Below are 14,080 nucleotides of genomic sequence, written 5' to 3'. Positions count from 1 at the left end.
TGAAAAAGAAAGGACTCAGTTCTAACACAAGTAAACTCTGTTCATTACTTTGAAAAACCAAGTAACTGCAGTCAGAGTTTAAAGCAATTTTTTTCTCTCATGGCTAAGGGACATCACTCTGCATAAATTATTTCATTCACATTGGATACTCCAATAATCTAAAAGCTAAATAAAACTTTCTAATATATTTGCAAATGTTAAGGGAATAAAGTCACATCATGATGACGATGTAGCACATACTCAGACCATGTCAGTATTATTTTTGTATTTAGAATACTATGGGACAGGCAACAGCCATATTTCCAACTTTCTACTAATTCCACCAAAATCTCAAAGTTATGAGCTCGTTTGTGGAGGAAGTACTAAAACACAGAAGAAAGGAAGTGGCAGGAATTGTTAAATAGGAAGTTGTGAACTCTGCACTACCCATTTAAAAAAAAAAAGAAAAAATAAATATACATCTTATTTAGTGGTAAACTTCATTTCCTTGAAGATGTTTGTACCATACGTTGTTTTACTGGCTTTCCTGAGATGCAATTTTTAAGTTAAAAGTGTGAGGGGGATTACTAGATTTATTTAGTATCAAGAAACCCTGTTCATTCAAAATGATGAACCATATGTTACAACAGGTACCAGCTCCAAAATGTAAGTGGGTTGCCCTCCTGCATTCTGTTTCTTCCCTACAAATTAGGGTATAATCCAAAATCCCAGCAAGTTCTAATCTATGGCTTAAGAATGCTTTCCTCTGTTGGCCATTAGTAAGAACACAGGCAATAGAACTAAAGATTCGTTCTGCCAAAGCATACTCATTACACTATTACGAAAAGCTTTTTACCATTTCTAACATAATGAGATTCAAGTTTAAAGAGAATGTACAATTAACAGGATTGCACAAACCACGTTCATGCCTCTGCGTGCAGAGAAAGGCCAAACTTGAGCTTTGCTCCTACAACAGAACCAGCAAATAGTCATGCTTTTAGTAGTCATGTTTTTCAGCATACTGCCCAAATCTGAATTTGGGAACTTTAAGAAGCTGTAACTGCTTAACTACCATTCCCAGAAAGAAGTTACAAGTATGCTGTCTTAAACTAATTTCAAGAAAGACTTTTGGACTGAAATTTGAAGAAACACAATGGATTACAAATTCACATGAACAGCTTGTTTCAGTTGGGATCTGTTTAACATGGCTGTTGCTGTTATAATCACAGATGCCCACTTCACTGTACTTATAATATTCAAATTTGGAAAGGAAAATTTTAGTGATGATTAAAAGCATACTGAATTCATTGAATGGTGCAACCTACGGGTTGCCAAGCTACTGCAATGCACACAAAAACCTGCTGAGAACAAACAGTACTGCTGAAAACAGATGTTAGATAAAGCAGAATTAGGATACTCCTGTTTTCTCACATGACTGTCGTAATACGTGTGTAGGAAACCAATGTAAGCTAAGCTAGTTTTATACTAAAGCTTACAGCTTTCTAAACCTGAGATGATCAGCTCACAATCTGTGGACCAAGTACAGTTTTGGGGATAAGTGAAACACTAATGCCATTTCCCCTATCCCCACAAATACAAGCCTACACATTTGTTTACCTGACCATATGACTGTCAGGTCATGTAAGGGCTGAAGAGGCCACATGACAAAGACACAAGCATGTTGGTTGATGACTGGGACAGAACAGACCATCCAGCCTTCACATGGCTCCAGGACAGAATGGTTGGGCACCTCTGTTCTACACCAAGGTTTAACAGAAGTTGCACTTAAATCTAATCTACTTCCAGAGTAGTAAACTCTTCTAAGACAAAAAGAGAAAAATCAATACTTTTTTGGAGAGAGAAACTTAACCCTTAAATGCTGACAGCAGAGATGTAATGTGACATTCAGAGAAGTTAAGCTACTTAGATCTGAGGTAGGTTTCTGAGCACTTTGCTTTACTAGCTGCCCTTCACACACAAATAATAATGCATATTAAGTCTTTAGTCACAATGGATATTGATACTGCATTTTACTTACCATAAGCATAGTTTCTAGTGTATGTTAGCATTTAGTTTTCACACAACAAAGGTGAATAAAAGTTTGTCTTCAGAAAAGACAATGTGTAAGAAAATCTACCTATGGTCAATAAGCCTGAGAACTTCCTGTGGAAAGATATGACCCCTCCCTTAACACAAAGGCAGCCATACCTTAAATGCTAAAATTTACTCTATATGTTATTATTTCTCCAAGTTGCACAGCAATACTTTAAGACACTGACGGAACCAATCCTGCGTTACTAGAGATTGTTTTAACTCTCATTGCACTGAGAGTGAGCTTTCACCTCCAGCTGTGCAGGTCATCTTCTCCCCATCTGAAAGCAACCGAGAGTTTAAAAAAAAAATGTCAGTGTTAAACAGGCACATCACATAATGAAGATGAGCTTTCACAGACATCCTAATGCAGGACAGATTAGCACTCTGCACTTCAGTACATGAAAAAGACTGCAAAACTCGACAAGCTAGGCCTTCAAAGGACTATTTAATCTTCCCCATGCTAATGAAACAGATTTGTGAGTGAAAGTAAGTTGCATGGATCAGATGAGATAAACAGTTTTGCCACTTTGTGCACCTACTAATACTGCTAGTTTAAAATAATTCACTCTGAGAACACCAACTGATTTAGCAAAGCCAAGCAACTATCATAACTTCTACCTCTACAATGACAGCATGTTCTCTGGAAATGTACCACTCCTATTACTCCTCTTTTACAGCCCAGACACAGGGCTGTACCTAACACACCCCACCCCACAGCTCCACTAAACTCTTGCTCATCGTGTTCTACTTCCTGTCAGCCAGAGACAGTTATCAATCTTAGCCACCAAATTATGAAGCATGCGTAGTTATCTCAAAGAACACTTACAGAAAAGTACGAAATGCAGTAACTTCCAAACATCTTTAAAAATCCCTTCACTCCTATCACATCCCTTGCCATTCCCCTGCCTCCCAAAAGACCATTACACTGAAGGCTTCTGAGCACTGATCCACAAATAAAGGTTATCAACCATTAGAATCACACACAAGTGCCTCCTCTTACATAAACAGTGCTGAGGGCAAAGCATTTTCACTACAAGATTGGATTATTTTTCTCTAAGTATTCCAAGACACAATTTTGCGTGTAGAGAGATAGTTTTATATGGAGAACACATTGTTAGCAAAGACTTTAGTACAAGAAAACCCTAAAGATGTACACATTATTACATGAAAACAATAAATGTTTGAGTGCTTGCTCCTAACTAGGTAGCAATATTAACTTATTTAGCTACTCTTAAAAAGAGAATAAGTACATAACAGTTTTACCACCCAAAATCCCCACTTCATGTGGCAGAGAACTTAGCAGACACAACAGCAAATAAGAGATTTCCTGCTGTCAGTCAGCTGCAGAAAAGTAGCGTGTACACTGGACTGTATAAAGCAATCAAATAAAGCCTATTGTAACAGACTCATTCCTAACAGAGGTTCTGAATGGTAAGCTTTCTACATATTATAAACAAGAAATCAATGACAAATAAGGCATAAGTCAGTAGTTTCCATGAAGTCTTTCTGCTCTGCCTGCTTCTTGACAAGCTTTAAAAAGACGTGTAAGATTAGACCTCTCCACTAATGCTCTCATGTCGGCTAATAAATCCAGTAACTTAGCAGCTGTAAAGATTTTACATATTTTCAACCTCCTGTTCCAGTCTTTCACTGCTACTGAAAACAAGATGAGTCTGATAGACACAGAACAAACAAGCTCCAGAACCTTGGGGTACCCCCTGAAAACAGCCCTATTCCTGAGCCTGCCTCCAGAGAGGACAGCTGATCGCCTCAGGGTTTTGAGCCTCAGGCTGCTTAGACCCTCCCTTTCCCGAAGAGAAAACCACCCATGCTCACCACCCACCTCTGCTTGCCTCTACCGACCAGAGCCAGACTGCCACACGCTCTTTCATAGTTGAGCTGTCTGTTAACAGGTGTCAGTTATCAGAGTGATTGTTAGAAGGACCGAAACCAATTGCTATCTAAAGGGAAATTATTAATGAGCCATCCATGTAATACTGCTCACTGGCAAATCAAACAAACAACCCTCCCAACTCAAAATTGCATTTTTCAGTAAACTACCAATTCAGCCACAGCTGATGTTGTAATATGCAAGGACAAAAAGGATGAGTTTGTTGGTTAACAACACATGTTGTCCTTCACACATTTACTATACTAGTTTTGAAACAGTACAAGGGCAGATCTGCTCTGGTCATGAAACACTTCAGGCCAATTCTGAGGAAGATATCAATACTGGGAATGAAAACATTGTACAAGATTCTTGTTCGTGTCATCCTACAGACACTGCTGGGCACTGCACAGTTCTAGGTAGCAACTGCGATTCAATGTGAAAATTCTCTGTTGTCAGAAGTTGAAGAGACAAGTGACGTTTATTCCCTTTACAGTTTTAATTAAATCGGAAAGCAACAAAAACGTTTCCCAGAGTTGTGTAGCTGTCCACTCCCCCATCCTTTGCTGGTTAAAACTCTCCCCATTTTTCTTCCATTTCTGGAAATATTCAGAAAATTTCTAAAATGTGTGTATATGTATTTTGGCTGTTTAATAAGCTATGTAGTATTTTTCCAGCTCTTGCTCCAATGACCCACCCTCTCCTTTCGAAAAGAAGTTCCTCTTACTAAAACTTCTTGCTTGTGTCAGAGTTCTGTTTTTCCAGTAGCCCCCATCTTTAGTCACTTACGCCTGCGCAACCCAGAGCAAGGATGTACAAGTCTACACAAGGATGGCAAAGTTTTAGCCCTACTTCAAGCAGCTGCAATGACTGTACAGAAGACAGTGGAAAAAATAGGCCCTACACAGTATAATGGAATCGAGATCTTCTGAACTAGTATGGGTTACTTTTCCTGTCAGAAAAGGAAGTATACTCTTCCTCAGTCAAAAATGCGTTTTTAAAATAGATCTCACATTTTACTTCCTGTGATCACATTAAAAGGTCACACTGTTTATGCTACTGTAACCTGTTACTGTGGGATTAGAAATGATATAAACAAGCAATTCTCATTCAAATGTGCGCAAGGGAAGAAGGTTATGAGAACATTCCTCTTTATGTGTAGACCACTTGTTCCAAATAAATATAAAGAATCTGAGAAACAGAGTGTCTTTTGTAGAACAGCTCACAGCATCAAGTACTTGATGAATCAAGCACTTCACAGAAGCAGCATAAAATTCTGGGAACTTGAGATGCAAGAAACAGCACCTGAAAGATCACAAATAGAACAGTTACTTTAAGTTCAAAATACTGCTATTTAGTAGAATTTTTAACAATAATTTTTTTTTGTACAAAAGTATAGCAAGCTTTCTTCCCAGAGGGGATAGTTTCCTCTCTGCCTGCAGCAAGATCTGCGTAGCTCCACAGTTGCCACCGGTACAGCATGGAAGTTTTTCTATAATTGCATATACTGGCAGAATGCAAAACTTGCTTTGCTCTTGCTTTATTTCCTATTTCTACTTATGTAGAAACTGTTTTAAACTTCTTCTAAGTACAGGAAAAGGACTGCACCACATGATTTAAATCTGATTCAACAATCTCTTAAACAGTTGGTGAGACAAGTAAATCTTCCTCGTCATTGATCTCTTCATCCTCATGAAGACGTGACACTGAAGGTGACTTTCTACCCCTTGAACCATGTGTTCCCAAAGCATCCACAACAAGCAAGAGCTGAGAGAACTATGGAACTACTTAAAGGCCTGGATCCTAACACAGAAGGAAACAAGACGTCCTATATACAAAGTAGAAATCCAGTTTCAGTCCCTAACAATGGAAACAGGCCTCTGAAACGGGCCTTTAATATATCAGTATGCTACTTAAGTAAATCCAGTATGAGATTAAGCAGAAAGGTTTTTTTATCTCTCTACTTTCTTTCATGAAAGATATGCCCAACTAGGAAGCAGGACTGTCCAAATATTTTTTCATTCATTTCATTAACAAAACAGCAACTAAATAAGATACATGTTCAGTATCAGTGATACCAAAAAAATTCTGCTTAAAAGAATAGTATAATTTATCATGCCAACAAGGACAGGTAGGAGACAACAAGAGAGTATACATTAAAAACAAAAGCTATCCGAAAAAACCAAAACACACACACAGAATTTGGGATGAATCACATCTGACTTAGTGTTAATGGTAAATATTTTGATTTGAAAAAAATAGAGACTCTGGCTACAATGGTTAAAAACACAGATCTCTTAAGTAAGCTGGCTGTATTTATGCCTCTTCCACAAGTAGTTGCCCTTTACCAACTCATTACTCCACTATTTATGAATGTAAAGCCAACAACTTATGGAAATAATGTGTTTATCAGTCCATATCCTAGGATAAAGTATTGTGCAAGGTAAAAGCATATGGAAACAGAACCTACAGAATTAGAAATAAGAAAAATATTAATTAAAAACCTTTCCAAAAGTTTCATATTATGCTAGCTCATTTTCCTTCCCAACAAGGACACCAGAGTTTCCACTACTGTCTTGTGAACCTTTTTTCTTAAATGTAGAAAGCACAAACCCAATTTGAAAGTAGATCAGCTATCACTATTAGCAGAATCACATGAATTTCCAAGAATCACTTTTATCACTTTTTCTTAGTATAATATGACAGGCAAGCTGTTGAATCTTAGCTGTGTTTTGCGTGGGTGAGAGAAAAAGCACATCTAAATTCACAAGGTTTGGTAGAAAATGAATTGGCATTTGTACTACATGATCTACAAAGAGAACACACAAAGGCATTTTGATGCTGTATCATAGTGCCTCTCCCAGCCAAACCAGCAAGGGCATGTCTACTGGCACTAGAAAGATAAACAAAAAAATGTTTCTTGTGCAAATCAACATGAAACAAGTTGACCAATGACAATTAAAAAAAAACCAAAACACTCAATAGTAAGTGCTGTAAACATCAAAGCTTACAGATCAGATCAAGTTTATATTATTAATTACGAACATTGCAGAGAATCTGTTTCTATATTTTCATAAACTTGCTTCTTTTAGGAAAAAATGCACACGTTCACTGGGGCTGCTTTCCTCTGACAGTGATGCTGTACACACTTACAGATGTGCAGATACAAACATTCTAGTCTAATATTTTAAAAATGAAGTTTTAAATTTATGTAATTCTGTAAAATGTCTGAACACTGACAGCACTTCAGATCAGCACTGAAGATGATACAAAACCTTAGGCAACCCTCTAATGTTTGTCATGTATCTCAGTTTATACTAATCTTTTTCCAAATCAGTATTCCAGAAATAAGCAGAATTAAGTAAACTTTAATATGAAATCATGCACTCGGGAACATCCTAACTAACCACGCCAGCTAAGGGGTTAGGGGTTTTTTGTTTGTTTTGTGACTTTGTTAGGTTTATGGCACGATATTAAAATTTCAAGTATTTACCAATTTGTTGTTAATAAGCCTTCTACTTAACTCACATTTGGAAAAACTTTCACTCTATGCAGAGAACTTATCCCTTCCACTGCTGGACGAGAGGCCTCTCTTTCAAAAGAGAAGAACAAAATTGCCAGAAAGACTATGGTCACAGGAGAAAATCCTCCTGTGATGCTGAATTGTCTGAAGCATTACAGGAGCTGACCTTTTTGTCACACAGTGCTAACCTAATTTGCAGGTACTTAAAAAAAACCAAAAGCACAAACCCCAAAACCCTACTAGAAAACTACTTAATATATTATTAGTAACAGAATACTGATACTGTATGCAAGTTTTTGGTTCCTTTCCTTCTGTGTTACAAAAGGCATGAAAGTAATTTTGTGTTTAAAAAAAAAAAAAAGCAGCTCTCTAACACTTTACTGAATATAAATCTCATTTTGCATATGGGGAGACTAAAGAAAAAACTAGTTTATCTGACTATGGGAAAACAAATTCAGTGGCATTATCTGGTGGCTGAAACAACCCACCCAATTCTCACATTCACTGGAGTACAAGCAATAGCATGACTTGAAGCTTTTACCCCTTTTTATAATTTTTTTTCTTTTTTTAGTTTGTAAACTCTTTTCTTCTCCATTTTCTTTTCATTAAAAGATGTCCACTTTGAATCATGCACGAATTCTGAATTTTAAGGAATCTGTTATTATCCTCAGATATTTAATGAGGCTAAATTCACAATCCAAATAGATTATTATGTCATGCTAGTGACACTGATCTAAAACCTGAGAATTCAGATATTTACAAGAAAGTAGCAGTGGTATTTCAGTGTAAAACACAGCTTAGAAAGTCTCAGCTAAAGAGAACCCTTGGAGAAAGTCCATTTGCAAAGCAAGTATTAGAAGAAAAAATTTCATTTAAATGTTTATTTAACTATAGGATGAACCGTTAATTCAAACCTACTCAGAATATTTATAAAGTTACTTTAGTTTCAAAAATACTTGGTCTACCACTACCACATTTTATTCCCTACTTGTGAGGGCTATTTCTATTTGAATTTAACATCATAATGTTGGCCATATGCCAACACTGCATTCCCCTTAACTGTCAGTTTCCTTCTATATATGTACCCTTAGAGCAGACAGAGAAAGAAAGAGGAGTAAGTCACATGTGGAAGAACACACTAAAACCGTAAAAACCTTCTGAAGGTGCTCAGAAGCAGGTATAGTGCTGTCTCCATGTTGTATGATTTCTACATTTTTAGCAAATTATATCCCCTTAATAGTAAGCCATAACAGGTTCAATTTTTCAACGTTCTACTTACAGCAATGCTATCACAGAAGATTTGGATTCAAGTACTTAGATTTTAAACTCTGAAAAACAAGCAAAACTAAGCAGCTAAGTAGCCCCATATAATGGGTCTTGCACAATCTCACATTTGCCATCAGTAGACACAATTGGTCTTGATCTGAAAGTGTTAGTAGTATAACTAACCAATGCAGCAGAGTGCCCTGAAACATCCTCAATATCACAAAATGTACTATCACTTGCAATTGAAAGTAAACTCCTGGTTCTCACAGAGAGGATATTGACTTTGCAAGCCACAGAGACTTAGCTACTTCATCATTGTTAGCCTCTCCCACTTGTATCAAGATTCAGTGGCTGTATAGCACTGGAAAACATGGAATGTCTTTAGCTGTACCGAATGAAAAAAGAGACTCCCTGCAACTATCAGTTCTAAACTAGCTTTCCATAACCAGAGCCAATTAAGCTAAGCCTCGAATGAATCAACATAGCATGAACTAAGAAGTGGCAAGGCATGCATGCAGAGACCTGCATTTTCAAGTAGCAAGAACTGGCAGAATAGAGCACAAAGATGCATTTATAATAAGTCATGCTCACGCCACAGTTCATCTGCTGCAAAGAAGTTTAAAGTGTTTGAGCACCAGAGCAAAAGAGTAACCCAAATGCTTATAGACTGCAGCAGCACAACGTCTGAACTCTCACTGCAGCTTCTAAACCGAAAACACTAGTAGAACTTCCTGTTCATTTACTTTAAATACACAACACAACCACACTATTGTAAGTCTACAGGGTCAACTGTTTCACAGTTTACTTTCAACATTAAAATCTGTCTACATATTCTACAAATATTTTTCCAGAGACAGTGAATATATAAAAACTTCCCATGCCTTTTCTCTCTTGACAGAGAGATATCCAAAATGTCCACGATAGCCTTCTATCTTCCTCCCATAATCTGGGTAAAGCTTATTAACTTTCATAATCTGTAGTATTTTAGTTTAGCTCAGAGAGGTTTGAGAAAAAAGGAACATTCATGTGAATATTAGTTTAAAATACCCTCAAAAATTAATAAACTGGGAACAGTTATGTGTCTTACAGGCCTCAAATTGAACTGTAACTACACTTCAGCTTTCCAGAGCACACGCAGAAGTACAGTTAGTTCTTCCAAACATATTTGAGAATCTAGACTACACCCAGTTCTTTCTTATTTTATATTCTACTGACTACAAAAATTAGAAAAGAGTGCATATTTTAGTTTAATTTTGCTACCTTCACATGGAAAACTCTGTATGAGCTGTTCCCGTAGGTGTTTCTGTAAAACCAAGTGTCAGCTCTGCGTCCATCCATATTGTATCTGATCTCTAGTTGAATGGTAGATCAGTAAATAATTCAGAGGTATCTTTACTTCTACTGATAAACACATCAAAGTTAGTATCATTAACCAACATACTAAAGTCAACATATCTAGTTTATATAAACACAAGAAGTAACTCTACCTGTATTTGAGGGTTGTGTTTTTAAGATAATATCTCATTCTATCACCATGTGTAAGAAGTTAGAAACTAAAATACCTCCTAAAATTCTGAAACACTTCTGCATATAAAATTATTATGAAAATCTGATATCACACTCACTGTGAGCAAATGAAAAGTCAATGTTCCTTTGATATTCTAGACAAATATCTGTATCTTTGTCTCCCCTGCTCTAACAGCAAGCCTAAACTGTGCTTTTCTTAGCTTTGGGCTATTGCTTTTTTGTTGTGACATCTCCAGCGTGAATGCTTTTCATTCCTATTGATACTTCTAATGACATTTATGCAGGGTGAGTATCATTCACTTACCCTTAAGCATTTGTCTTCTGTGGCATACCTTTACCACAGTTATCACATTGCAAAGCTCACATTTAATCTGCTGTCCATTTTCCTTTAACTTACTGTTTTATGGAAGAGGTCTTTAATTTGAATGCACATTTCTTATGCTTAGATCAGGTCTCATTTTATTAGTTATCTTCTAAGTATGTTTCTCTACAATGCAAGCAATGGCCAGAACCAGACCAGCCCTTTTATCTATTGGGTCTCTGAACAACCTTTACAGGATCTCATGGCTCATAGTTCTTGTAGCAATTAAAACTAGATGAAAGTAAGGGACAGTACTGGGTATTTAAAAAAAACAACAACAAACACACACCAAAACCAACAAAACCCAACAAAACATGGAGAACTTCATCAGTATTCATCCTGTTTTGACCAGCTGCAGCAGAGAATAGTTCCACTACACATACAGTGCCTAAGACATGATTGTCACAAAATCACCTACACAGGGTCTTCATTTTGAAATGTTTTTGTCTCCAACCTGTGATTATTTACCCTTAAAAAAAAAAAAATCTAAATTTTATTCTTTCACAACTGTACTATTATCATAGCTGAACATAGCTTCCCCTTGTCCAAAAAAAAAGAAGCTTGGACAATTTTAACCCTTAAAAGTCACGTGGCACCCAGACAAGTCTCCTTGTAGCCATCCTTCCAATTAGCTTCACCTCCCTGTAGTGTTCATAATTCCTCTTCCTAGATGCCGTGCAGTTCTGTATCTCTAGATAATAGATTTAGCCAAGAAACAAGAGGAAGTGACTGTTAGTAAATTGCATTACGCTTCACTTGGAATACTGGTGAACGTTTTTGGATCTTAGCAGCTACAATCTTAACACCTAGATACCAGAAGCCTGTGGTACAATTAACTTAGGGGAAGACTTTTTTATGCATGAGTAACATACATTATTCGACTTACTCCATTCTTCAGGCAAAGACTGGTATTTGTAGGAAAACTGCATTGTTAATGTGGTAGCCCAGACATCAAAAGCACGGATTACAGTGAAGTACATTGTTCTTCCAGATGTACATGATCTGCCAAGATGTCATTTTCAACAGCTGATATTTAAAAGCAGGAGATGCATACACTTACAAATCAATCTTAAGGGAAAAAAAAGAGCAAGCAAAAAACCCACCTCTTGTGCTTGTCAATAGTTGGATGCAAATCAAAGAATCACTTTAGTCTTTTTTTTTTTTAGTTGAATTTTAGTACTCAAACAAACCTCATGCTGTGCCACAGTCTGAGCAGGCTACTGAGTCACACCATTCAAAGAAAGCAGGACAAAAATATCACTGAATGGTGATCCCACATTGAAAATATGCTACAGTCCCTCATTCTCCTTACATATTTCAATTCTGTGATTAAATTGTACCTGTAGAAATATACCACCTCCATTACAGAGCTATATTGCTCAAAATCATTTCCTGAGCACTAAGCCTGCAACATACCAAATCGTGAAGAACAGTTCAGCAAAAACATAACGTCATATATGCACATGACTTTCAACTGATACAGTTAGCAAGCACTGACGCTCTGCAGGAAATTAAATACACTAACAAAAAATGGACCTTCTGAAAAGCACGCTCAAAATTTCATGCTTGTCCTCTAATTGCCAAACAACTGGAGATGTTCATCCCGCAAGCTACTACTTCTGAAACTTGCCTGTTGAGATTCTGAAACTAGAGTCCATTTATTTCACTTTTATAAAACTCCACTCCTTCTTCTAAATGTCTATTGCCAGAGAAATTCATAGTGAAAGGGAAGCAAAGCCCAACTTCTATGTTGCAAATATGAACTTAAAACTTATTAGTTTATGCAACATACCAGCTTAAACATTCAAATGAATTTTACAGTAATGCTGCCCGATCTGACTGAACACATCCGCCCAACCATTCAGGTACTTCATCTTCTCTTAAACCTCATTTCTGATAAATGCGCAAAGAACTTTTTAAAGAGAAAAGCCCTAAATTCTGCTGCTTGTATGCGTGAAGCTGGATCCAGTCTGCAAATATTCTCACAAGCATTCACGTTTGCCACACAGGTTCTTTAAAATGTCACCAAAAAAATCTAAACGCAGTAAACGACATTATAAAAAACAGTACCAGATAACTGCATAAGTATTACTAACAAGTTGCTCTCAGGCTCTGTTCTATTATTAAAGTGACTGAAAAGCTAGGTGCATGCAGCGCTGCCCACCACTGTTTTTCACTTTAAAAAAAAAAAAAAAATAGACAAACACGATACCTAGATATACTGCCCTCAAGGTTAGGAAGGGGTCAGTTTTAAAAAGCTAACTTGAGAATTTATGTCCACGCTTAGCTCCAAGCGGAACCTGGAGCCAGAACAAGAGCGCGGCTGAGGGATCTCCCAGAGGAAACTCCTTCCAGGCTCGCTCCGCAGAGCGGGGCTGCTGCCCGGCTCCTGCCCCGGGCCGACCCCCGGAGGCACGGCAGCGCGGCAGGAGGCCCCCTCCCCTCCCCTCCCCTCCTTCTCCCCAGCCCGCCGCGGAGCGCAGCGCGCTGCCCCGCGGGGTCCCGGTGCCACAACCCGGCACTCCCCGCCAACGCGTAGCCCTGAGGAGAAGGAGGTGAGAGGGGCTTTGCTCCGCGGGGAGCGGCGCTCCCTCAGGGGGACAGAGCCGGGCGAAAGGGGAAGGGAGGGCACGGCGGAGCGGCGGGCCAGCCCGCAGCGTGTTGCGGGAGGGAAGCGGGGAAGGGGGAAGGGAAAGCTCGGACCCAGGGAGAGGGGAGGCGGAGGGCAGCGCTCTCCCCGCAGGGCGCTGGGCAGCTGGGGCGCACACACACTCACCACACACACACACACACGCCGCGGGGGTGGAGGGGCAGAACTAGGCGGCGGCAGAGAGATGGTGAGGGAAGGAGCGCTCCCCGCCTCAGCGCCGGGGCTGGGGGCAGAGCCGGGCCGGGCGGCTGCCCCTCACCTGGTAGATGGCGGCCCAGCTGGCGGCCTGGTCGAGCCGGTGGAACTCCTTCTCGATCTCCATGGTGGGGGCGCCGCGCCAGGCCTGCCCCCCCAGCGCCGCTCCCGCCCGCCGCTCCGGCAGCTCCGGCTCCGGCTGCTCCCGAGGCCGCGGCTGCCTGCTCTGCATGTCACCCCTCCCTTCTCCCCGCCGGAACTACGCAGCCCGCCTCGGCGACGCGACGTCCGGGGCGGCCCGCAGCCGCGGGGGGCCTGCGGGGCGGCGGGAGAGGGGGCGCGCGGCGCCAACGGTCCGTAACGGCGGCGGCGGGCGCGAGCGCCCTGCGGAGGGGCTGTGGGGGCCGCTGCCCGCCCGCCCGCGTCAGGCGGCGGAGGCAGCGAACTTCCTTCCCCCCCCCCCCCCCCGGGGGGCGCGGGGTGCCGCTGTCCCCTCGGCCCCCTGAGGCGACAGCCCGGCAGAGCGCTGCTGTCGGCGGCGAACGGGGCGGTCTCGGTGCCTCCTCCCCCTCAGCGCCCGCCCGGGGCCGCGCTGAC

At 40.1% G+C, this 14,080-nt stretch overlaps 1 protein-coding gene across 3 annotated transcripts in view; it reads right to left on the bottom strand.

Annotated features, from left to right (window-relative positions):
- Positions 1-13,727, bottom strand: part of PTPN1 (protein tyrosine phosphatase non-receptor type 1) — a 47,980-nt gene extending 34,253 nt beyond the window's left edge. Inside the window, exon 1 of one of the 3 annotated variants that reach the window (XM_075019265.1) lies at positions 13,548-13,727. In XM_075019265.1, the coding sequence (XP_074875366.1) occupies positions 13,548-13,715 (168 nt within the window). In that variant the 5' untranslated portion in view covers positions 13,716-13,727. Of the gene's footprint in view, positions 1-2,187; positions 2,352-13,547 lie in introns of those variants that run through there. The other 2 variants (XM_075019278.1, XM_075019273.1) reach the window with 2 other exon arrangements.
- Between the last annotated feature and the right edge of the window lie 353 nt (positions 13,728-14,080).

Source organism: Buteo buteo, chromosome 2 (assembly GCF_964188355.1).
Source record: "Buteo buteo chromosome 2, bButBut1.hap1.1, whole genome shotgun sequence".
Classification (NCBI taxonomy): domain Eukaryota; kingdom Metazoa; phylum Chordata; class Aves; order Accipitriformes; family Accipitridae; genus Buteo; species Buteo buteo.
The sequence above is the reverse complement of the archived record's forward strand: the minus strand, read 5'-3'. Positions and strand labels throughout refer to the sequence as shown.